Source organism: Ailuropoda melanoleuca, chromosome 4 (genome assembly GCF_002007445.2).
Source record: "Ailuropoda melanoleuca isolate Jingjing chromosome 4, ASM200744v2, whole genome shotgun sequence".
In the NCBI taxonomy this organism is placed as follows: Eukaryota; Metazoa; Chordata; class Mammalia; order Carnivora; family Ursidae; genus Ailuropoda; species Ailuropoda melanoleuca.
In genome coordinates, this window is record NC_048221.1 from 20,035,442 (window position 1) to 20,059,385 (window position 23,944).

A 23,944-nucleotide genomic window follows, 5' to 3' on the forward strand; every position below is an offset into this window, starting at 1 on the left:
GCTCCCGGCCGCGCTCCGACTCTCTGGATAGCCGCCTCTCCATCTTGCCGCCCCTCCGGCCTCGCCTGCCCGGGGGCAAAGCGGCCCTGGCCCCAGCGCTGGCCGTGGGCCAGTTCGCAGCCTGCTGGCTGCCCTACGGCTGTGCGTGCCTGGCGCCCGCCGCGCAGGCTGCAGTGGCCGAGGCGCCGGTCACCTGGGTGGCCTACTCGGCCTTCGCGGCTCACCCCTTTCTGTATGGCCTGCTGCAGCGCCCCGTACGCCGGGCACTGGGTCGCCTCGCCCGCCAGGTGCTGCCCCGGCCCCAGAGGGTCTGCGCTCCGCGGGCCTGGCACCTGCCGGCACTTCTGCAGCACCTCCAGGGACGTTCAGAGAGCCCTGCCCTAGGCCCTTCTGAGGCACCAGAACAAGCCCCAGATTTGCCAAGAAGGGAGAGCTTCAGTATGCCAGGGGCCACCTGAGAGGAGATCTGTCTCCCAAGCTGAGATGAGACTGGAGGAAGGATGGTGGTATCAGGAGCCCATCCAGCCTCCTACACAGTTCCGGGCAGGTGCCCTGCCTGCATCTCTGGCTCTGGAACAGGAGAAAGGGGGCCTGCAGCCTAATAGGCTTCTGGGAGCTAGGAATCCTGGGTTCTGGGCCCTACCCTGCAGTCTTGTATACAGACCTACCCTTCCCTAGGCCCGTTTTCCCATCTGTATCCTGGACCATCTCAGCTTAGGTGGTTTGGACATTCATGGATAGTCTCCAGGCCAAAGAAGGAGAGGAGGTGGGCCGGATCACCAAGAAGAGGGCCCTAAGGGCTTACAGCCAAAGGGATGGACCAAGCCAGGCAAGGTCTAGGTAACAGCCACAGCAGGAGGAACCAGTGGAGAGACACTCAGAAGGACTTCCCTGACATCTGCACGGAGAAGAGGTGGGACAAAGCTACAGGAACTCCTCTGCCAGCTTCTAAAATGCCCAGAAAGCAACTGGATCAGTGCGGTGCCAGAGGCAGGAGGTTGGACAATATGACCCCCAAAGGACCCCAAAGCCCCAGAACTGGCATGTGGAAGAGGCCAAGACCCAGTGGGGACTGGTGGAGTCACAGATGGGGTCCTCCGGGGCCTTGGCCACACCCACTCTCTGGAGGTTTTGCCAACACCCACAATATTTCACAGCTTCCTGGTCTCTGAGAATATTTATTCAAAAACAGGGATTGAAAAAACTGTACAGAGTGTCTGCTGCTGAGAATTCGGCCCCCGCCTCCATGCCACTCCCCCAGCTGCCCAGCAGGGTCCCCTCTTTGGGTTGCCCTCTGCCAAGCCCAGCCAGTCCATTCCAGTCAAAAGGGTATCAGTGGAAGCAGCAGGAATCTGCGGGGAGGTGGGGAGAGAAGCATGGCCCCCAGCCACCCCCCAGCCCTCCTCCCTGATCCCCACAGGGGGGGCAGTCAGCTGGGAAGCCCTAAGGGATGGGGAGTGCATGAGTGACCCTCTGAAGTGGGGGCACTAAGGATGCTCCCTGCATCCAAGCATAGAGCTAGAGGGGGTGGAGCCCCCTACCCTGGGGCAGCTGCAGCTCCCAGACCCTGGGCCAGAAACTGCTCCCACTCTGACAGGAGGAACTCCCACAGACCCGGGCTGGGTGGGGGGTGCATCCATGCGTCTGGGCATTAGTGGCATTTGGGACCCCAGGGCGGAGTCTCCTTGGGCAGGAAGGGTGCAGAGGCAGCCCCCTACCGGTGGTCCTGCCTGCCCCTGTGCCAGTGCCACAGCCGGCCTCAGTAGGGGGAGAATTTCTGCCGCTCAGCTTTCTTGCTCCCATTGGCTGCTGCCATCTTGGCAGTGTAGGCCGCCAAGCCCGGCGGTGGCCCTGGGGAGGCAGGTGGTAGAGCCAAGAAGGGCACAGGCTTGAGGCCGATGAAGTTGGAGAGGGAGATGGCATAGGGTGTGCCCAGCAGGCCTGGGGGAGCTGTGGGCAGGGCCGTCAGGGGCGGCGAGAAGGGGGCAGGCAGGTCTGTGGGGGCCGAGCCGGGCGTCCCCCCAGAGGTAGACTTGGCCGTTTCTAGACTGGAGAGAGGGATATGAGGGAAGATGAAGGGAACAGTGGGGGGTAAGAGAGGGGCAGTGAGGGTAAATATGGGGGGGTTAGATGAAAGACAGAGGAATCAAGAATAATGACATGGGGTGGATATTGGGGAGAGGATGGGAATGGCAGAAGAGTGGGGATAAACAGGGAAGAAAGGATAAGCGGGTATGGTACTCAGTGAGGGGAGATACAGGGAGGCCGAAACCCAGGGGAAAGAGACGGGGATGGGATAAGGGAAAAGAGGACACGAGGGATGGATGTAGAGGGGAAGATGGGGCCACATGGAGTGGGTAAGGCAGGGTTCGGGGAGGGAGAGGACGCACCCAGACAGAGACAGAGAAGGGAGATCGGCTCTCCCCACCCCAAGTGTGCCTTTCACAGACACGTAAGCCCCGTGACCTGGGCCACCCCCACCCCACACTCACCAGGCAGTGATGAGGTACTGGGCCAGGGCGATGGAGACAGGGGAACCAGTGATGGTCACGTGCCTCTCGCCAGCACCTTCCGCTTGGTTCCCGATCTTGATATGTGCCCCTGACATCTGCCGGATCTCACTGATCTTGCTGCCCTGGCGCCCAATCACGCAGCCAATCAGCTGTGGGGAGAGTGGAATTCAACCCTGGGCCGGGCCCAGACCCCAGAACCCCCCGATCCACCCTCAAACCACCCCATCCTCTGCTCACGTCATTGGGAACCAAGAACTCCTGTGAGCTGGTCTGCGCGCCAGGATCCAGTCCTGGGAGGGAGGAGGAGAAGGATTGGACGTGGTTCTGGGCCTTCCCTACCTCCCCATTTACATTCCAGGGGGTGCTGCTTGGCCCCGGGGGTGTCGCCCCTGCCTCCTTCTGCAGGGCCACTCACCTGGCACCATGCTGGGGGAGGCGAAGGGGACCGCATGGCCCGAAAGCTGCTGGAGCTTCGTAACCTATACCAAAGAAGAGGGGTCAGAAGTCAGAGGAGGCCTTGTTTCGGAAGGGGTCCCTGGGGCTACGGTCACTCACCTCAGCGGGGGTCACAGCCCCATACTGACCCTGGACGGAAAAGCCCTGTGGGGACAAAGTGGGGGAAAGGGGATTACTGTGACAAGTCAGAGCAATTTGGCCAGTCGCTCCTCCCCCCTGCCAGCGCCCAAGTCCTTCTTCCATCCCTCCCCCATCTCAATCCCCCTTCTCCGGGAATGCTTCCCACCCCTCCTACTGTTCCACCTCACCTGGTTGGCAGAGAGAAGGACGGTGCCTAAGGAGAGGCTCGGATGATATGGGATAGTAGCTCCTTTGGGTGGGGACTGGAAGGCACAAATCGAGGAGGCTCGATCAGGCCCCTCCAGGCCCCCCGGACCTCCCCAAGGGCCCTGTGTTCCCAAGGCCCTCCCTATGGCCCCCAGGTAAATGCATCCCGACATCCTGGAGCTCCCAGTCCATCCCTGCAGCCCTGCCCTGCCTCCACCTGGTGCCACACGCATAGGATCTGGGGGCCTGACAAGGCAGGCCCAGGGCCCATCCCCTGTCCCCTCTCCCTGCACCAGGGTAGCACCTCCAGGATAACAGCGCAGATCTGGCGCACACACAGGATGATGGCATCAGGCACCCCGGACACGGTGACAGCACGCTCTGTAGAGTTGGGCAGCAGGTCTCCTGCCACCTGCACCTGGGCCCCCGTGGTCTGCAAGCAGAGAACAGGGACCACTTCTGGCTGCCCTCATAATCCAGACTAGGGCTGCCCAGGCTCTGAGCTCCCCAGGGGACAGGAAGCCATAAGCTCAGGTCCCCTCTCTAAAGTGAAGGGCAGGACTCTGTGAGGGTAGCATCCCCCTCCTCCTCCTCACCTCCCGAATCTCCTTGATCTTGGTGCCAGCCTTCCCGATCAGTGAGCCACACTGGCTTGCTGGGATGACGAGGCGCAGGGTCACCGGAGGCCTGGAGACATTTCCACCATTTGCAGGAGCGGCGCAAAGATCCTGGGCAGGAAGACTGTGGTTTGGCTGTGCATGCCCTACTGCTCCCCCACCCCCGGGAGCACCTTCCTGCTGGGGTTTAAAGGAGAGAATCCCTCCCCAGGTCCTACCCTGATGAAAAAACCCTGCCCACCCTGGGCTTGGCCTTCCCTGCCACCTACAGCCACTGTGTGGAATCAGAGCCCTGCTCCCCCGGCCCGGGGAACCACCCCCCGCCTCCCAGCCCAGCCAGCCACGGACCTCATCCAGCTTGAAGGCGATCATGGAGACCGCATGGAAGACGGCGGCCGTGGACCCGGTGATGGTGGTGATGCGCTCGGGGCAGGAGCCCTCAGAGATGGTGATCCGGGCACTGCTCTGCGGGGACAGACAAGGCCGGGCAGTGGGGCTCCTTCTCCACTTCCTTGCCAGGAACCTGTGTGCTGCCCACCCACCAAGCCCCAGCCCACCGCTGGAAACAGCTACCATCCAAGGGCACTCATTAGTCATCCCAAATGGTGGCGTTCAGGGAAAAGGGGGGGCAGGGATCTCCCCTCCCCTCCAAGCCAGATGCCCTGGGCAGCTCTCCCAAACTCCATCCTCACCTGCTCCCGGATTCGCTTTACAGTCTCTCCTTTCTGTGGAAGAAAAAATATGGAATGGCTCTTAGCCTGAGCGGTCACTACCCTCTGACCTGGCCTGAGGCCTCAGGGTGAGGTCCACAGAGAACAGAACTGGGCACCTACCTTCCCAATTATGCTGCCAACCTCCTGCAAACAAGACAAGAGTGGAGTCAGGGGGGACCAAGGCCCGAGGCCCAGCCCCTCCACTAGGACAGGGGACCTAGCAGACAGGACACAGGAGCTCACACTCCTGGCCGGCCACACCTGACCATGGGCTGTACCCACTCACCTTCCCATGCATCAGCATCCGCAGTGTGAGGGTGATGCTGAGCTCCGGCTCCTCCTCCAGCCCCGCGTCTGAGCCGCTCATCCTGTCAAGCGGGGCTGGGGCCACAGCGGCCTAGGAGTGCGTCCACGGTGCCTGGCGGCTCTGGTGGGGGCAGCGGAAGAGGGGTTAGAGAGCAGCTCCCATCTCTTTTGGGTCCCCCTGCCCTTATGTGGGGACCTCAGAGTCAGACTGACCAAATTCCCACAGAAGAGAGACAGTGTAGACCCCCAGTTTCAAGTGTCATGCTGGCCGGTACCCCTGTGTGTTACTCTTTTGCTGTGTAAGCCTGGACGGCTCATTGAACCCACCCTCGCCTCCGCTTCCCCATCCATAAGAAGAAACTACCAAGTCCTACCCCCAAAGAGTTGGGAGAATTCAAAAGAGCTGAGCACGTGTGTGGGAGGCAGCCAGTCTCCGGGGGCATCTGTCCCTTTCCCGCGTACATTAGAAGAAAGAATTAACCAGGAGGCCTATGGGAGTCCAGAGGGGGGAGCCTCCTCTCGGACCTCTTGGAAGAGTGGACCCCTAGGGATTGGGCCTTGAAAACACAGTTAAGGTTGAAAAGTTACTTCCAATAAGAAGCACTTGCATCCAGGGACCAGAGCCTCCCCCCACCCTGCTGACAAGAGTGTGGGGCTGCAGCTGGAGCAGAGGCTGGGGCAGCCATGGGGAGCCATGCGGAGGCCTTGAAAGGAGGGTAGAAGTGAAAATAGCAAGGTTCTAGGAGGGTTTTCTTGCCCCAGCCTTCCTCCTGCCTGGCCAAGGCTTACGGGGATGGGGGGCACATGGGCTGGGAGCCCCACGTCCAGAGGTCCCTAAAACAGAGGCTCCCTGCAGACAGCTCGGAGCAGGGCTCATTCAGCATGTGGGGCGAGGGGAGTGGTGTCAGGAGACGAGCAGTCTGCACGGCGCTGCTCTCCTGTGTCTGCAGAGGTAAGAAGGGGCCACTTTCCCCTCTTGGAACCCTTTCTACTGTGCCAGAAACAAGTCACTGGGCTCCCGGTCTCAATTTCCTCACCTATAAAATGGAGAGAATGTTTCCCCTAGGGACTGGGTGATGGGTAAGAAAGGGATTTGGGGGCTGGGAAATGTCAAGGCCATAAACTGACAGAGGAAGGAGGAGCCAGAGATTAGCTTCTGGGATTAGCCCAGCCGCCAGCCCTCCCTACCCGACCCCTTTTCATGCCCCAACTTAATCCTGAACCTTAATCCTGCTTGGAAATCCCTCTCCTCCAGCGGCTGTCTCCCACCAAGGCTCAGCTTTGATGGGGAGCTAACTGGGGGACCAGAACCCAAGGAGGAAAATGGCGTGGAACCAACTGGTGCCACAGCTCAGCCAAGGCCAAGACCGAATCCAGCAAATTCCTTCTGCCCAGGAGGGTGTGGGAGCCAAGGATGTGTGTGTCTGCGTAGAGCACTCTGGAGACCTCTGGACACCTTCTTCCTCAGCCCCCTGCCCTATCCCGAAATGAAGGTCAAGGGCGTGAAGCACTGTCCAGTCCCCTCTTTGGTACCCCCTTGCTAGCCAGAGCTTGGGCATGGAGTAGGAAGGGGGTGCTCCCAGCCTGGCTTTCTCAGGAAGCCCAAGGAGCCACTGTATGGCATGAGGCCTGTTCCTTCGTCTGTACCGTTGGGTGACAACGCTGTCCCCTCAAGCCCTCGGTAACTCGTCTCCCCAGCACCTGCTCCTCCCTCTGCCTGAGTTCTGCCCATAGGCTCTCCAGCGGTCAGAGGTCAACAGTGGATCCAGGGACTGTGCTCTCTGAGCATCCTGGCCAGCCTCATGCTGGCTGCCCTTGCTAACGTTCCCCCAGCTGCGCGCACTTCCTCCAGCAAAGCACTTGCGATGACGTGCTTAGCTTCTGATCTCCCTGGACAGCCAGGCTCGCGAGCCCCTTAGAGCAGGAGCCAAGGCGGCCACCTTCTCCTTGTGTCCCCAGAGCTCAGGCCAGAGCCAGACTGGAAAAGGTGTTCAGAACATAATGGTTAGCTGAACAGATGAATTCACCAAACAGAAGGGAACCTGATGCCAACAGAGGGTCTGTAACCTGCCCAAGGTCATAGAAAGGTGGGGAATGGTGGGACCAGCGTGGTCCTACCTGCTAGCATGGGGCTCTCTATCACAGGCCCATCTGCTTCCTCTTTCTGGCTGTCCCGGCTGGGTCTGTCAGTCCTCTTCCTGGAGAGAGGTTCTTCAAAGGTGGGGAGCAGGCTTTAGTAGTTCCTGAGACCCCTGCCTGGCTCGTATATGTGGGTCATGTTTGGAAAGGACTGACAACTTGTCCAAAGCCACAGTCTTAAGCTCCAGAATGTTCTGAGGCTCAGGGACTCCTCTGGAGTGGTAACCACTGGGAGATCTGACACTGTCCCCATACCATTGCCACATCACCTTTGGGATCATAAGGCTTGAGGAAAAAAGGGCAAAGGGGCTAGAACGTGGCCAAAACTAGAGTTCCTGCCATGAAAAAGATCCCTGGGTCTGCAGCAGAGCCCCCTGCCCCAAATTCCATGCGTGACCTTGGCCAGGCCTTCATCTGACCTGAACCTCAGTTTACCCACCTGTGCTGTATGTGTTCGTGTGGGACTGGGAGGGGGGCGGTGCTGGTGCTAGTCTCTCTGTGTCCTTCCTGTTCTGAGGGACCCTCAAGATCTTTCCTGTTTTTAGGAGAGAATAGGAGTTCCTGACACAGATCCCCCAAATTATTCTCCTAGGCGCCCTAAGAACAAGCAGCCCTATTAGGCATGCTGGCTCCCCTTCTACCCTCACCAGAGTTCTCAGGGAATCATTTGCTGGTGGGCCCTGGGTCCCCGCTGGGCCACCCACACGGCAGCCACACTGTCATGCCACACTGACCTCCAGCTCACCTCTGGGGGTGCCCAGCCCCCTCTGGTCAGCAGGGCTCCCTGGCAGAACATATCAAGCTCAGACCAGGCCTCTGCCTCTGACCTCGGGTGTTCCCTCCTGCTCCCCAGGCCCCCTCCCCAGACCCAGTGCCCACTCCTTCTGTCCCTGGCTTCCTGCCACTCAGGCTGGAGGGGGTGGGGGGGGGTGACAGCTGTGTAAGCGATGGCGGCTGCCCCTTCCTGCCCCTCCCCCCCAGCTGTCTCTCTCTCATGACAGCTGCCCAATCAAAGGGCCGGGGGCTTAGCCAGCTCCCCCCCACATGCAGGGATCAAGTGTCCACCCTGGCTTTGTTCTGGAGCAAGAACAATCCGGGGGAGGGGAGGGCTCCTGGGGCCAGGCAACTCAAGTGGACTGGCCCGCCCCTTGGGGGATTCCCTTGGCTCTGCTAGCCAGTGTCTGGACCAACCAGGGCTTATAGACCCACCTGGGCTAGGGAGAAGGTGGGGGGGCCAGTCTCCAAGTTCATCCCCCACCTCATATCCCCTGACATCCCCCTCAGCACCATCAGGCTCCAACCTAGCAGCCTCCTACTCCTAATCCAAAAGCAGCCATGCTGGCCACACCCAGTGATGCTGGGGATGGCTCAGGACAGCGGACGAAGCAGGGTGTGGCAGGAGGTGGACACTGGGCATGGGGAGATCAGCACTGAGGGATCCTGACTCCCTTGCCTGTTCCCTTCTCTGGGTATGCTCCCCCTTCGTGATTACCCAGGCCTCCACAAGGATACCACAAGTATCCTTCGACTCATGCACCCAGCCTCTCAGCCTTACAGCCTCCCAGGACGGCCACTCATACCACCTCTTGGGAGAGTCAGGGGAGGACAGGCCTTCAGGGGAACAGCATGGGGTCCAATGAGTTCCACCCTCTGGCTTCCTGACCCAAGGCTGCCCTGTAGACTCAGTGCTAAGCAGCAAAGGGAAGCTCTGACAAGTTGGCTGTGCCAGAAATCCTACAGCCTCTTTAAAGCGTCATTCGGCAACCCCTTAAGAGTTCTCGCACGGAAACTGAGGCAGGCCCAGGCCAGACTGGGAGCCAAGAGAAAGGACACAGCTACTTGGTACAGCGCCACCCGCTGACTGATACCCATCCCCTCACTGCCTCACCCAAATTGAGAAAGGTCTCTAGCTTCCATTTTCCATGCTGGAGACTGGATCATTCCACTGCTCCACAGCCATCTTTGGCTCCCCAGTACCCAGGGAATAAAGCTTGATCACCAGGGATAGGCACTCGAGGCCCTTCATGATCTGGCCCCTGTCAGCTTCTCTTGTCTCATCTCCACCCCTTCCCCCCTACACACCAGGCTGCAAAACATGCCTAGTACCTCCAGCCTCTGGGCCTTTGCCTGGGCTGCTCCCAGCTTGAAACACCCATCCTCCTCACTCTCTGTCAAAATCCTTCTCAAATGCCACCTCCTCTGTGAAGTCCTCCCCAACCTTCCGAGTCAGATATAATCCCTCAGGCCTCTGTGCCCCAACTCAGCTCAAAGGAGCCCAAATGGGCTTTTTCAAGCCTATCTTTCTACTACTGTCCAGGAGGGTAGGAGTTCCTGCAGGAGGGCAGGAGCCAGGATCACGCTCCGAGTGCAGGGAGAAGGGCCTGGAGGCATTAGGAACCAGAGATGGGGCTGAGGGTCTCAGAGTAACAGTGAGGATGGGGTGAGAAGATTCAGGGCTCGGGGGACCAGCCCCATGGGAGAGCCAGGACCCGCTCGGACAGAATTCCCAGTTTCCATTCCTCAGTACCCTTAGCCCCTGCTCCTGCTGTTTCTTTGGGTCTAGGGGCTCCCAGAGCATGTCACTGGGGTGGGGGATTTGCGCTGTGCTTTGAAATTCCTAGTGGCCCAGAATGGGTTTTCCCATGTGAAAGCGAGGCTGGAAGAAGAGCTGGGGAGTGGCATGGGTTTCACCAACTCAGAACCTGAGGCCCAGAGAGGAAGGCGCTTGTTTATAAGGCTACAAGAAAGGCAACTGGCAGAGCTGGGAGAACCAGGGGTCCACCTGTGCGGCTCAGAGCTCTTTCCTCAAGAGGTCAACGCCACTGGGCAATGGTGATGGAGGCTGCAGGGGGGCAGGGATGGGAGTAGGGAGGGTGGACAGAGCCTGTCTGGGGACACAGGGCGGGGCAAAGCCAGCCTCCCTGTGGCCTGGGCCTGCCAGGGTGTGTGGGCCGCCTGCTCCCAGCCCCCCACCCTGAGCATGCAAGAAGAACAATCCCCTTGTGTTTGGGCAGCCGGAGCCTGCATGCTGATGAAGGCTGGGGGGTGGGGGCTGGGATGGGGGTGCTTTGGAAGTTGACGGGGTTCCAGGGCCCAGAGGGAGTAGGGGACCTTCACATGGGAAAAGGATAGGGTTCCAGGGGCTGGCCCTGAAGCTATGAGGGTAACCTCAGGAAAGAGTGAGGGCTGGAGCTAAGGTTTAAGCTCCTGGAGAGTCCTGGGGTCTAAGAGCTCTTTGTAGGAGAAGGAGGGGCCCTAGGGACACATGCCCTGTTGGTCCAGCATGAAGGTAAACATTGTGGGCTTGGTGGGGACCAAGAGCCCACATTCTGGGAGGAGGGAATGCAGCTGGCCCTGGGTGCATCCCCTTGAAGACCACTCCCCAGGGTGCTGGAGCCGGGCGGAGCACTGGGTGCCACAGGTCTCAAGATGGCGGGCCTGGGATAGGGGAGTGAGGAGGTGGGCACCTCCCTCTCCTGGCCAGGCAGGCATGGGGGCCAGGCTGAAGTGAGTATCCAGAGACACTCCCTGCCCCCCAGGACGCCAACTAGATGCTAGGTCAGAGCTGAGGGGCTGAAGAACCACAGAGCATGAGGGACCACTCTGAGCCCCCGACTGTCATCTCCACACACCCCTGGTCCGGAGGTGCCTGCCTGCCCCCCCCCCCCCCCCCCCCNCAAGGACTGCAGAGAATGGGAAGGGGTGTGTGCTGAGCCAGGAACTGCAGGGGAATGGCAGATGGGGATAGAGATGGAGCAGAACCAGAACCCAAGGCAGGAGGTGGAGAGAAGAGCAGGTCCAAAGAACAGACACAGCAGGTGGGATGTGGGCCTCAAATCTGGGGTCTCGGGTCCAGGAAGGCCCTCCCTGGTGCTGGGGGCTCCTTTGGCAGAGTAGCGCCCCCCACCTGTGCAGGCCTGGGCCCGTGTGGGACAGGGAAGCGCGTTCCTCTCAGTCTCCCAGTCTCCCAAACCCGGACCCCGGCCTGTAGACTCCGGCGCGGGCTCCCCGCCCCCCGGCCGAACCCCCAAACTTCGCGTCCCGCGGTGCCCCGCCCGGCCCGCGCCCTACCTCGCTGGGGTTGTCCTGCGGCGGCAGCGGCGGCGGCGCGGCGGCTGGGCCGCTCAGTCCCACATTGTCCCCGGGAGAGGCGGCCGCTCACAACTGCGAGTGACATCAGCTGCGAACAATGAGGGGTTTGACAGGCGCGGAGCCCGGCCNAGCCGCGGGCCCCCCGCGCCGCGCGGCCCCGAGCCCCTGCGCTCTCTGCCCGCGAGAGCAGCCCGCCCGGCGCCTCCCGCCGAGCCCCCCGCTCCACCATCTCGGCCTCGGATCCGGGCTTCGACCCTCCGCCCGGCCCGGTTCCCGGCTCTCCTCGCTTCTGCGCCGTCCATCCCCGCGCGGGGCTCTCGCCCACCAAGACTCGCGCCCCTCAGCCACCCACGGTTTCCGCGAGGCCCGGCCCTAGTCCGGCCCGGACAGGTTACCCGACCGGCTGGAGGAGGGGCCTGAGAGCGGTGTGATCCCGTGCACCCCGCCCCGCCATTCCCCCAAAGCTACCCCCAGAATGCCTTTTTGGGGCTAGGGTCGCAAGGGCCGCGGCGCAGTCGTGTACTCTGCTAGGGAATGGGAGGAGTTGGACGGTCCCCAAGCCCTCTCTTTCCCCCACCGTACCCCCCAGGGAGCAGATCTACCTCCCCCTCTCCTCCGTAATCGGCTCAGGCTGGTCCCACTGACCTCCACCTCCCCCCACAGCTGAGTCTCTTGGCACCTGGGTGTTTGTGTGTGGGTGGGAGGGGAATCCAATCTCCCTTCCCCTCCATCTGGCCCGGTGGACAAAGGGCAGGGGGACCATCTGGTCCCGCCAGGGTGGGGGAAGGGCCCACAGCGGCGGTCCCCGGGGGCAGAGGAGGGGCGGCGCTCCGGAGACAGCGAGAGCCTGCGGGGTCTAATTGCATCACTTTATTTCACCGACCTCCACTCTCCACTCTCCGTCTCCCCAACCCCCAAACCTCAGGGCAGGAAACAAGCTTGGCTGAGCAGATCCAGGCCTCATAACCTGGGGAGGTGTAGAGCACCCAGAAAGGGGGAAAAAGCAGGGAGATCGGAGGTTCCAAGGGGTGGCCCTCACCTACCGGGCAGTGATTCTGGTCTGGGGCCAGCTGCAACCTGTGGGTGAATGGAGTTCAGGGCTGGCTACCCTTAAGCCTGGCAGACGGCCTCCTGCAAAGCACTGGCCCCTAGCGTCTCCACCTTCCTGGACAGTGGGGTTCGGCATGGTTGGGAGGGTGCATGTGCCCATGTGAACGCTTGTGTGAAAGCACAAGAATGCATGTTTGTGGATGCATGGAATGCAAAGCTGTAGGTGACAGTGTGATGTCAGTCCAGAGTTGCCCGTACCTATGCGGTTGCTCCCAAGTGAAGGGTCATCTCTGGGAACATGGATGGCTCTGAATGTGTAAGCAGGCACGTGGGCATGGATGTATCTGTGGTCTCGGAGGCAGGAGTAGGAGGTGTGAGTGCCCCGTAGAGCAGCTGGGGGAAGAGGCTGGAGCCAGCATGGGGAGGCTGCACCGGCAGAGGAAGGGGTGCAAGCGAACAGGAAAGCCTATAGGAGAAGCCCATCTAATGGATTACCCTCCACCAGATTACATCTCTTGATTCCTGAGGTTTTTCCTCTTGATTTCACCTCCTTAGTCTGTCACTGCAAGAGGAAGAAGAAAAGACAGACCCTAGAGACAAGAACCCAGATAGACAGAGACACACCTGTTGCATGTGGGTGACAAGCAGAAACCCATGGAGAGAGGAAGGAGACAGAGAGAGCCCAAGGCAGGCCAGCAGCCACCCCCGCCAGCAGGGCTGGGTCTCATGCTAGCCCCTGCAGGAAATCCAGCAGCCCTGTGTGCCACTCCTCAGGTTTGTCAAGGTAGCAGGGGTGCCCTGCCCCCTCCATGACCAACACCCGGTGGTTGGGCAGCTGCTTCAGGTGCTCAAAGCTGGTCAGACCCATGGGGTCCTGGTCTCCATATACTATAAGAGTTGAGGTCTAGAGAAACGAAAGGGAAACAGTAAACAGCGATCTGCCACACCAGCCCCAACCTCCTAGAGGTCACTTGAGTCTGTCCCTGGGGTCACCCCAAATGTGGGGGAGAGACAAGCTGGCCCAGCGGGTGGTAGAAGAGGCCCCAGCTCCTGGGGGACAGAGGCATGGATTTTTGTCTGCCCCGGCACATAGTTCAGCACAGACCAAGGCACAGTAATCTGCTGCTAAGTAAACCGAAAGGGCAGAGTTTGGTAGTTTAGCTCCCCCCAGAAGCCACCCCTCGGTTACCCTGCTGCCAGGTAAGGAAAGGCCCCAGAATGGACCCTTTCTTGCTTGTGGCAGGGGCATCTCAACCTCCCACACAGGGATACCTTCACACTGGCATAGTCCGAAGCATTGATTTTGTCAGTGCAGATGGGGGCCACTGGCACATAGCCCCGGAGCTGGGAGCCAGGGGCCGTGAGGAAGGGCAGGGAGTACATGCCACTCAACGATGGGCTGATCACAACAGGAGAACCCAGGTCCAAGGCGTCCACCACAGCTGCCAGGAAGCTGCTGGGGACCAGCTCCCCGATAGGGGCAGGGGCTGCTGCTTCCTTGGAGCGCCCCAGGCCTGCAGGGATTCGGGTGTGAGAAAGACAAGGGCATTGAGTGGGAAAATGGAAGAGACAGTCCCTTCCTCCAGGAAGCCCTCCTAGGTCAATATCTCTGTGCCAGGTTCTAGCAGCACACAGAGTGCCCAAGTTTATTCCTACAGCAGCCTAGATCTGTCATTTCTGTGGCAAGCATGAGGCATTTCCCTCTACGTCTGTGCCCATCTCTCCCAGCGGTAGAGTGTCCTGGAAAGGACCAGGCTCTGAAGTGCAACGCAGCTGGGGCCAAGTCTCCATTTTCCACTTAACTATCTATGTGACCTTAGGAAAGTCTCCTCACCCCTCTCTCGGCTGCTCAGTTTCCCCGTCTGTTAAAGGAGACAACAAAAATATCTACCATTTCAGATTGTGTTGAAAATTGAGTTAACTGCTTAAGAGGCACCTGTCCCAGGGTTGGCAGGGTGGACAGTGGCTGAGGACCTGGCTCTCTACCCATGTACCTCCCCTCCAATCAGTCAGGCCCCACCTTCCCCAAATAGATTAGCTCAAGACCTTCACCTGGAAGGTTGGTCCAACCGACCGTCCGAACCAATCCCATCTGGGCCTGAAGGCTCACACTTGGGCACTGAAACCATGCCAGACATGGCCCGTGAGGGGAGCAGGTCAACTATGGGGTCATACTTGGCTCCATGGGCTGGGGCCTACCAGTCCAAGTTATGACGGCCAGTCTGGGGCTAACCCTGCCCTACTCCAGAACCCAGTTCAGGACTTGTACCTGGGATCCTGACTGCGGGCTTAGCCACTCGCCAGGCCCAGCCCCGCCCTCACATGTGTCAGGAGACTCAGTCTCACTCCTTAGGGCTTCCAACAGAGCCTATCTTTACAGCTCTGTCAAAAGATTTTAATTCCACTTGGCTGAGCACCGATTCTTAGATGCTGGGTACTGGCCCCATATGCACGTAATCTCAGTCCATTCTCATTAGAGCCAACCCCCAAAATCTATATCTCCCATTACAGATGAGGAAACAGGCACTGAGATACTGCCCCGGGCAACCTGGTTAGAAGCAGCTGGACAGTGTCCAGACCGCATCCGGATAGAGACAGGAGAAACTGGAAGGCCCTTGTCGAGGGCACGGCACCCTGTCAAGCCCAGGGTTGGGGGCAGGGGGTGGGCCCTAGCCTGGCTAGGTCCTCCCAATGCCCCAGCACCCAGTCCCCGGTGAGGCCCCCACAACCCCGGTCCAGAAGCTTGCCCCGGAAGTACCTGGCAGGTCCAGGGCCACAGCCCGGTAGCCAGCCTGAGCCAGCCGGTGCAGCGTGCCCAGGTTCTGCCAGGTCTCAGAGGAGAAGCGGATGCCGTGCAACAGCAGGACCGAGAAGCGGGCAGCCTGCCCGGCGCCTGGCCGAGCCTGTCGGAAGAAGAGGCTCTGGCCCTGCACCTGGACGGTGCCCTCGTGAAGCTCCACACCTGCCATCCCTGCCGCCGTACGGGTGAAGCACCTGTGGTTCAAGGCCAGACGGGTAAGGAGCCACAGAACACCCTGCCCACGTGGGACAGAGAGGCTGCCAGGAGAGGGCAGGGGTCCCTCCGGGAGCGGCAAGGAGGCCTCCAGGAGGCTACCAGAACCCTCCACGTGCCTTCAGATGAGGAAGCCAGAGTGTCATTTATGCTTCTGCCACTCAACGGTGTGGCATTGGGCTTCGGTTTCCCCTTCTGAAATAAGAAGCAATAAAACCTACCTCAAGAACTAAGGAGTTAATAAAAAAAAAAAAAGAGAGAGAGAGAGAGAGAGAATTGACAAGTGAGGGTGCCCGCCCTTAGAACTCAATACATGGAGCTCAGAGCTCCCATTATGATTACTGTCCTCACTGTTACTCTCCTTTTCTACAAATGGGGATAATACAATAGTACTCAGCTCATAGGTGGTGGGTGGGATTAACTGAGCTCAACGTGTAAAACGCTGGACACCGTTCCTAGCACACAGTGAGCATAATAAGTGCTCAATCAACAGTGAATAGCTATTTTGCTCATTGACCTCTTCCTCTTCGAGGCACTGTTACAGTTTGTAAGTTGGCACTGCAGGCCGGAGGGGGTTGGGGTTGGAGTTAAAAACCCATTTTCCGGAGGCGGAAGCTGGAACGCAGCGCTGGGAAAGGTTTTGGAGTTCCGGCCCGCAAGGAATGCGGAGTACCCAGCGCGCTGCGCGCCGGGGCCCAACGCTCTGACGCCGTGGTCAGGGGCACCGTCATCGGCGCCGCGGCGGCTCGCTCGGTCCTCTCCGCGGCCTTCGGTTCTGGCTCGCTGGGCCGGGTAAGGCGCACGCGGAAAGGGTGGGGGCAGACCCGAGGAGGGGACCGGGGGAGCCGAGATGGGAAGGGGAGGAACTTGGGCTAGGTGGGGGTGGACTCTCACTGGACAGAAGAAAGAGAGGGTCGGGGGGCGCAGGGCCGGTACCTGGGGAGCTGCGTAGGCTCGCGAAGATAAGAGGCAGGCGAGTGCTGGCGGCGACTGGGGCTCGGGGCAGGGAAGTGGGGAAGTGGCCCGGCCGAGGGCGGGGACCAGGCCGTGCTGCGTGGCGCCCTCTTGTGGCCACAAGCCGTCGCAGAGCCGGTCGCGGCCTCTAGATCTTTCTTGTCCCAGCGGCCTCGGTTTCCCCGAGCCCCTCGGCCCCGTCTGCTCCGAGCACCCGATTGGGTGCGGCCCCAGCAACCTGCCCCAGATGCACATGATGCGGCGTGCGGAGAAGGGTTCGTGGGATCTCATCCCTGCTGCTCCCTCCTCCTCCCCACCCTGCTCATCCCTGGCCTTGACCGCCCAGGCCCAGAGTTGTGCGCAGGCACGCAGTGCCTGGTGCGGGGTTCTACCAAAGTCCAGCCAGATGACCTCGACCGATTTCACAGCGTCTCCGAGCCTATTTCCTGGCATGTAGAATGGGTGTGATGTTGCCTGTTTGGTAGGGGGTCTATAACGGAGTGAGTCCTACGTGCCCTGCGCTGCCTCCTTGTACCCTGCCTGGCGTTGGCCACACATCGCCCACCAGGATAGGTGCCATAAAGAGCAGTGAAGAGGCACAGGCCACCCTGGGCTGTGACCGAGTGCGTGCGCCTGTGTATTTGTAGGGGTTGGGGCAGCGGTTGGACCGAGACCTGGAGCTGCCAAATAAAAATAATGTCTGATACTGAACAGCTAGGCCTCCTCTCCAGACACTGCTAAGGCTTCTCCCATCTTTTGTGGTGCTTAAGACAATCCTTATCCTTAACCCCACTGTACAGACGAGGGACTGACCGACGACAGAGATGGTCTGGTGGGAAGAAGCCGGTGGCTGTCCCCTCGCCCTCGGGCTGAGAACAATCCGGAAAATCTGTACAGCGGGCCGGGCCTACGCGCTTTCGGGCGCCGCCTGGAGTCCCCCCTGCGTGGGTTTAGGAGGTGCTGGGCCTGCGACTGCGCACTGCGCAAGCGCGCCTCCTGGGCCGGGCGCTCCGGCGCGGAGTCCCGGCCGCAGCCTGCAGAGCGGCGGAGCGCAGCGCAATGGTCGCGGCGCTGTTTGGCTGCTGGTTCCGCGTGGGCGGGGCCCGCCCTGGGATGTCCGGCCGGGTCAGACCGATCGGCCCGGTGAGTGTCCCCGGGGAGTGAAGACTGCAGGGTGCCCGGGGGCGGGCCTTCCTGGCTCCACCCCTTGCCCCGGGAGCCCTGGGGCAGAGTCCTGCGGGAGTGGCAGGCGCGAGCGTGCCTATGTTGGTGTGTTGTGTGTGCGTGCAGGCGTTCGTTTGCGTGCCTTCTGGGGGGTCTGGATGTGTGTCGATGTGGTGTGTGTCTGTTTCTACGTGCCTATGTTGGGGGTGGGCGTCGGTCTGTACGCTTGTGTCTGTGTTTGCTGTGTGCATTTCTGTGCACATCGTGATTTTGAGGGTGTGTATCACCTGTGTGTGTGTGCTTCTGAGGCTATGTGTGTCTGTGTGTCTGTTTGCCTGTACATGTGTGCTTCTTGTATGCATGCGTAGTTTTAGGATTGTGTATATGACTGTGTGCTGGAAATTTGAGGGTCTGCATGATTTTGAAAGCATTGTATGTGCCTGTCCATCTGCTTTCCTGACGGCTGTGCGCCTGATTTTGAGGGTATGTATTTCCAGGGATCGATTGCTCACAGGCCAAGCGTGTCTGCCTGTCCCTGACGCGCCAGGAATAGCTTGTGCCAAAGAAAAGCATGTGGGGACAAGACTCAATGTTTGTGTGCACGTGTGTACGTGTGTACGTGTGTCACTGTCCACACGTATGCCAAGGACCTAAGTTGGGTGCAGCTAACCCGACCCCACGCCTTATCTGGTATCGGTAGCGAATGCTGGCTTGCGGGCTAGCTGCCCACCACCGTAGTCTAGTGCGCTAGCTGCCTCGGTTGCCAAGGCAACGACCAAGGTCCCGCCTCTGCCTGGCGGCAGGCTCGCGGCAAGGAGAGGGCTGCATGGGTTCTCACGGGTGGGAGCCTAGGCTAACGCCGAGTGGGACGTTGCTGTTCGTGGTCCGAAGGAGGAGAAGAGCGGTCTCTTCCTCCCTTCAGCTCCTGGCTCTCCATCAGCGCCAGAGGGGCTGCCACTGCCCACCCATCCCCCGACTGGGAGCCTGGGGGTGGGGGCTTGGGAAACACCCTCAAATCTCCCAGGAGAGGGGTGTGGTGCCCAATATGGGTTTCCAGCTGGGCCAGCACCCAGTTAGCACCCAATAAAGATGTGTTTACTGGAATCTGAGAATAAGGCAGGTGTACTCATCCTAGGCCGGAGAAATGATGACAGGTCAGCCCTGGGTCAAGTCCACTGTATTCCCGAAGTATCACAAGAAACTTGAGAGGGCTGGGGCGCCTGGGTGGCACAGCGGTTAAGCGTCTGCCTTCGGCTCAGGGCGTGATCCCGGCGTTGTGGGATCGAGCCCCCACATCGGGCTCCTCTGCTGTGAGCCTGCTTCTTCCTCTCCCTCTCCCTGTTCCCTCTCTCGCTGGCTGTCTCTATCTCTGTCAAATAAATAAATAAAATCTTTAAAAAAAAAAAAGAAAGAAACTTGAGAGGGCTGATGCAAGGTGAGCCTTTTCCCCATTTTATTGACAAGCTGAAGACACACAGCCAGGAAGTGGCAAAGCAGTCTAAAAGCCAGGGCTAACCCTTCTGTCTGGGTCCTGGGTCTTGATGTCTGTCCTCTGGACAGGCGAAGGACCCAGACTGCAGGAGTCCGTGAAGCAGGTCATGAAGCTGGGGTCGAGGGGAGCATTCATCTCTCCAACCTCCATTTCTACGTATACCATGCCCCTCCCTGGCCCCATTCATTCCCCTCATGCCTCAGCGTTTCTCCATCTCAGATATTCTCCATGACCTTCCTCCCACTTAATATCAGCTGAGATAGAGCATTGAATATTTCCATCAATTGGAAAACACATTCTGATTTAAGCAGTATTACAGGAAATGTGATTTTAAAAAAAGAACCATTTCCAAACATACCAGTGAGATGGGGCTTTACACATAGTCTTTCACTTTTTTTCTTTTTTAAGATTTTATTTATTTACGAGAGAGAGAGGGAGCACAAGTAGGGGGAGCAGCAGGCAGTGGGAGAAGCAGGCTTCTTGCTGAGCAAGGAGCCTGATGCAGGACTCGATCCAGGACCCTGGGATCATGACCTGAGCTGAAGGCAGATGCTTAACCGACTGAGCCACCCAGGCGTCCTTAGTCTTTCACTTTTGATGATTCTCACTACTGTCCACCAGCAAGGCTCCAGTTCATCCCTCAACTCCCTGGCCCATGGTTTCTTCCTTGGCAAGCTGAGTGTAACCTGGTGGTTAGCAGCCCAGCTCTGGGTTCAAATCCCAGTTCCTCTACTTGCTACTCTGCATTTTGGGCAAAATAATTTACCTCTCTGAGCCTGTTTCCTCATCTGCAAGAGAACTAGAATCATATCTGCTCCCCAGTGTTCTCGTGTGGATTTATGAGCCCTCATACGTGAAGGGCCAAGCACAGGGTCTGGCGGTCATAAGCACCAGATGAATAGAAGTGGTTTTAGCTGGCACAGTGATGATGGCGGTCATTGAGTGTGCTGTGTCTCCAGGGACATCTCTGATGCTCCTTCTCAGGCTGCAGGGTATCTGAGCCCTGGCCCCAGCATGTGGAGTAGTTGGATATGAACCCTCAGACCCCTGCCCAGAGCAGGAGAAAGGGCAAGGGCTGAGCTGGTCCTCTGCTGGGGGCTTTTGGGTGGGATTTGGGGATGGGGTCCAGGGGACCTGGTGGGGACACAGCCCCAGCCTCTTCTTCCTCTCCTCTCCTCCAGACTGTGGTACAGACCTCCATGAGCCGGTCCCAGGTAGCCCTGCTGGGCCTGGGCCTGCTGCTCATGCTGCTACTGTACGTGGGGCTGCCAGGCCCCCCTGAGCAGACCTCCTGGCTCTGGGGAGGCCCCAATGTCACAATCCTCGCTGGTCTCACCCCTGGCAACTCCCCCATCTTTTACCGCGAGGTGCTGCCACTCCACCGGGCACGCAGGTGGGTGCTGACCTCAGGGTGTAGTGGAAGGACTAGGTCCAAGGGGAGTCCCCCTGTGGGACCCCAGTTCAAGTCAGGGTGCTCAGGGCCTGGGAGGGCAGTGGGAGAAGCCTAGAAAGACAGAATGGAGGGCCACTCCCAGCCCCCTGGGACACACACTTCCCTGTGTGCCCACAGGGTGGACGTGGTGCTACTCCACGGAAAGGCCTTTAACTCCCACACATGGGAGCAGCTGGGCACACTGCAGCTGCTGGCGCGGAGGGGCTACCGGGCCGTGGCCCTTGACCTCCCAGGTGAGAGCCCCCACTCCAGGGTCTAGGGAGGCAACATCCAGCAGGTACAAGGGGGCAGCTTCCCAGAGGGAGGACTTGGAGGGGTAGAAAAGCCTTAAGGTATGGCTGGGGCGGGGGGATTTGGACCCCAATGTCTGGACAAGCAGTGGCAGGTTGCAACATGAGATGGCAATACTAAAAGGTCTGTGTCTTTATTTTCTACCTTGAGGACTAGAATTTGGACTGTTGCATGTCACAGAGCAAATAGAAAGGTGACTCACTTCACGAGCCCTTGCATGGAGAGATCTCACTGGACTTTTTATGACAAACTAGGTAGCTTTTTGGTTTTTTAGCTTTGCAAATGATTTATGCTATCATTCTTGTCTTTAAAAATCAAGCAAGAGCGACGCCCTCAGAGACCCATGCCACATTTTCTCCCAGCAGTTTGGGGGTACCCAACCCCGTCTGGGCATTTCCATATATAGAAAAACAGACAATACGCAGGATTGTGTGGTGAGGTTAGACGCATGACTGGTGTCCAGTCTGCTTAGCACATCTATCTGCAGCTTGGTTTTCTCCCCCTACGCCACATCTCAAAGAGCAGGCCAGTCACTGTGAACCCCCCTGTCTGTACTGTGTGCCATCAGGAGGGACAGGTTTGATCTGCCCACTCCTCCACTGGTGGTTATGTAAGTTGACTTTGAGTTTTCAGGGTCAGTGGAAATGCCCGAGGCACGAAGCTGAAGCAACTTTGGACACGTTTCTTTGAGCATGGAGGTACTAATTTCTGTAGGGTAACTACCAAGGACAAATGATGGGTCAAAGGATGCACATTTTTAAAACATTGACAAATGCTACCTTACCCTCTAAATATGCTACATGATTTATCCTCCTATCAGTCATGGATGAAAGTGCCCATTTCCCCGCATCTTTCCCCAACACTGCAGATTGTCAGTCTTTTTAGTTTTGCCACTCTAATAAATGAGAGATGCTTTTCTAGCAGACCTATCCCATTACAACAAGTAGCTTCTGGGAAGTTTGGGGTAACACTGCCACGTGCTTCAGCTCTTTCCCCCACTGTGGTGGGCAGGAAGTCATGAGTTCCTTTCCAGCCTCCCTCAGCCAGTGTCTCCTGCTGTTCCCAGGATTTGGGAACTCAGCACCTTCCAAGGAGGCCAGCACAGAGGCAGGGCGGGCGGAGCTGCTGGAGCGAGCGCTGCGGGACCTGGAGGTGCGCAATGCTGTATTGGTTAGCCCCTCTCTGAGTGGCCGCTACGCCCTGCCTTTCTTGATCCGAGGCCACCACCAGCTGCGTGGATTTGTGCCCATTGCACCCGCCTCCACCCAGAACTACACCCAGGAACAGTTCTGGGCCGTGAAGGTACTGGAAGGAGGGTTTCCAAAGATCAGGCATCCTATCCCTGGCTCGAGTCATGGGGGGAAAGGACTCAGGTTTCACTTGGAGGACACATGGCCTCATCTGGATAGAAAGAGATGGGGTGTTTGGGAAAGATTTCCTAAGGAGGCGGCTAGAGGGTCCATCCCCATCGGGCCCCAGGATCACAGCCCCTTGCCTTGCCCTGCAGACCCCGACTCTCATCCTGTATGGGGAGCTGGACCGTATCCTGGCTCGGGAGTCACTGCGGCAGCTCCGCCACCTGCCCAACCCACTCCGTGGTGAAGCTGCGTGACGCAGGCCATGCCTGCTACCTCCACAAGCCACAAGACTTCCACCTTGTCCTCCTTGCCTTCCTTGACCGCCTGCCTTGAGTTCCTCCACTGACCAGGGCCCAGGCCTGGCCTGAACTTGGAGAGTCTGGACCAGGGCCCCACTAGGGAGGCAGCCCCTGGGATTGGAGGGTGGAGGCCAGAGGGCCAGGCCTAGTCGGGACCTCTCATTTCATCTCACAGGCACAATAAAAAATGCATTTTTTGTCATGCCTGAGGAGTGACAGGTCCTGTTTCCTGGCGTTGCGGCGGGTGGGGTGGGAGTGGGAGGCAAATCCAGGGCTGCTTTGGGGCTGGGAGCTGGAAGGAGGCTTCAGCAACCTGGCAAGGCTAAGAACATGGGCTGCTTTCTAGCCGGCTGCCCGAACCACTCTGTGACTCAGTGTCCTCACCTGTAAAATGGGCATGATGGTAATACCTGGGTCAAAATTTATTTTTCAAATTGACTCAGTCTGGGTAAATGGAGCACTTGTCCACACGGGGCTTGAGGGGGGTCAGGGTGAACGGGTGTTACTACTGCTGCGTGACCACTGGGGTTGGTGGAAAATCCTGGGTCTGGCAGTTGAGCGAGTCAGGAATGCAGGACCTATGGCCAAAGGGAGCAGGATGTGTAGAGATGGAAGTGGGGACTGTGGTTTAACAATATAGCACTGGTGGGGAACTGCCAAGCCTGCTTGCCCCCAGGTATATATGGGTCAGCAAGCAGATCAGACTTAAACCCCAGGAGGGTTGGGATGGACCCCCTACTCTCCCCTCCCAGCCTGCCTTTCTGGACACAGAGGTTGAAGTTTTCAGCTCTGCTCCTCCCCACACTGACTTGGCCCATAGGGGTGAGTTCAGCAGGGGACAGACCTGGCTTAGAGTACAAAGGGCACCCAGGCACATGAGTGGGCAGCTACAGCTGTGTGCAGCCTGGGGGTGGCCAGTGGGACACCTGTGCCTCTTTGTCCTCCCTCTCCGGTGTCCGTGGGAGAGCCAGGGAGCCTGGCACAGGGTCGGCCAAGAGTATGCCACGTGTATGCTTTTGTGCTGTTCCCCCCTCACACGGTCATACAGCCTCACAGTTACACCTTCTCACCGTGACATCCTCTGTCACACAGATGCTGCCACACCCAGCCACCATCTCACACTTGTACTGTCACGCACACGGCCATACACGCTGATACACACTGTTGGATTAGCTCCCCCAGCCGCCCATTGGCACGATCTCACACCAAGTCACACATGTGCCCCTCTGCCCCTCTATTCTCCGCTCCTGGCGCGGTGTCCGGGCATCCACTCTGACACGGCTCTGTGCCCCGCCAGCGACACAATCCTGCGGGTACATGGACCTCCTGGTGTGGCACGTACAGTCTGAGGGGACAGATATTGACCAATCACCTCTCCACACAGGAGGCTGAGGCAGTCCGGGAGGACCTCCCTGAGGAGCTGAGACACGGAAAGGGGAGAAGTCAGACACTCGCGGGAGGGGGTGGAGGAGCAGGCAGGGGCCAGCTCTGGCAGGACTTTGCTGCGCTGTACCCCAAGAGGGAGGGGCGCCCGAGGGAGCAGACGCAACCTCTCCTGTCTGTGTCTGCTCTCCTCTCTTCCCTCCCAATCTGGAGGTTGCAGGCGGTGGAGCCCTTCGGGGGCGGGACCACCCGGAGCTCGCCGCCTGGGTTTGCGGGGCGGGGCCTGCGGGGGCGGGGCCTGCGGGGCGGAGCCGGCCGGGGCTG

The 23,944-nt window shown here is 59.1% G+C and overlaps 4 protein-coding genes across 8 annotated transcripts in view; 2 read left to right on the plus strand and 2 right to left on the minus strand.

Moving 5' to 3' along the window:
* The window catches only part of GPR62 (G protein-coupled receptor 62), a 2,014-nt gene extending 974 nt beyond the window's left edge, over positions 1-1,040 (plus strand). The window contains exon 2 of the mRNA XM_034657211.1: positions 32-1,040. Coding sequence (XP_034513102.1) covers positions 32-458 — 427 coding nt within the window. The 3' untranslated portion in view covers positions 459-1,040. The remainder of the gene's footprint in view (positions 1-31) is intronic.
* Positions 1,041-1,183: 143 nt separating this feature from the next.
* On the minus strand, positions 1,184-11,306 carry PCBP4 (poly(rC) binding protein 4). Of its 4 annotated transcripts, XM_034658398.1 has the most exons (14): positions 11,143-11,306; positions 7,511-7,606; positions 4,913-5,053; positions 4,747-4,770; positions 4,606-4,638; positions 4,262-4,378; positions 3,893-4,024; positions 3,601-3,729; positions 3,278-3,352; positions 3,069-3,113; positions 2,929-2,992; positions 2,751-2,803; positions 2,493-2,662; positions 1,190-2,048 (listed from the first exon to the last, which is right to left on the minus strand). In XM_034658398.1, the coding sequence occupies exons 3-14, from the start codon at positions 4,991-4,993 to the stop codon at positions 1,760-1,762; spliced, it is 1,212 nt and encodes a 403-aa protein (XP_034514289.1). In that variant the 5' UTR covers positions 4,994-5,053; positions 7,511-7,606; positions 11,143-11,306; the 3' UTR covers positions 1,190-1,759. The 4 variants fall into 4 exon arrangements, with proteins under 4 accessions (XP_034514292.1, XP_034514289.1, XP_034514288.1 ...); XM_034658401.1 differs by lacking the exon at positions 7,511-7,606 and having other exon boundaries at positions 1,184-1,851; XM_034658397.1 differs by lacking the exon at positions 7,511-7,606 and having other exon boundaries at positions 1,191-2,048.
* Positions 11,307-12,017: 711 nt separating this feature from the next.
* Positions 12,018-16,300, minus strand: ABHD14B (abhydrolase domain containing 14B). 2 transcript variants are annotated; one of them, XM_034658403.1, is made up of 5 exons: positions 16,163-16,258; positions 15,346-15,421; positions 14,972-15,207; positions 13,486-13,727; positions 12,018-13,117 (listed from the first exon to the last, which is right to left on the minus strand). In XM_034658403.1, exons 3-5 carry the CDS (start codon positions 15,180-15,182, stop codon positions 12,938-12,940), a joined length of 633 nt encoding a protein of 210 aa, XP_034514294.1. In that variant the 5' UTR covers positions 15,183-15,207; positions 15,346-15,421; positions 16,163-16,258; the 3' UTR covers positions 12,018-12,937. The 2 variants fall into 2 exon arrangements, with proteins under 2 accessions (XP_034514294.1, XP_002918999.1); XM_002918953.4 differs by lacking the exon at positions 15,346-15,421 and having other exon boundaries at positions 16,163-16,300.
* An 848-nt stretch (positions 16,301-17,148) lies between these two features.
* Positions 17,149-22,439, plus strand: ABHD14A (abhydrolase domain containing 14A). Its single transcript, XM_011224652.3, has 5 exons — positions 17,149-17,323; positions 20,018-20,229; positions 20,407-20,522; positions 21,647-21,882; positions 22,088-22,439. The coding sequence occupies exons 1-5, from the start codon at positions 17,240-17,242 to the stop codon at positions 22,190-22,192; spliced, it is 753 nt and encodes a 250-aa protein (XP_011222954.2). The 5' UTR covers positions 17,149-17,239; the 3' UTR covers positions 22,193-22,439.
* The last annotated feature ends 1,505 nt before the right edge of the window (positions 22,440-23,944 follow it).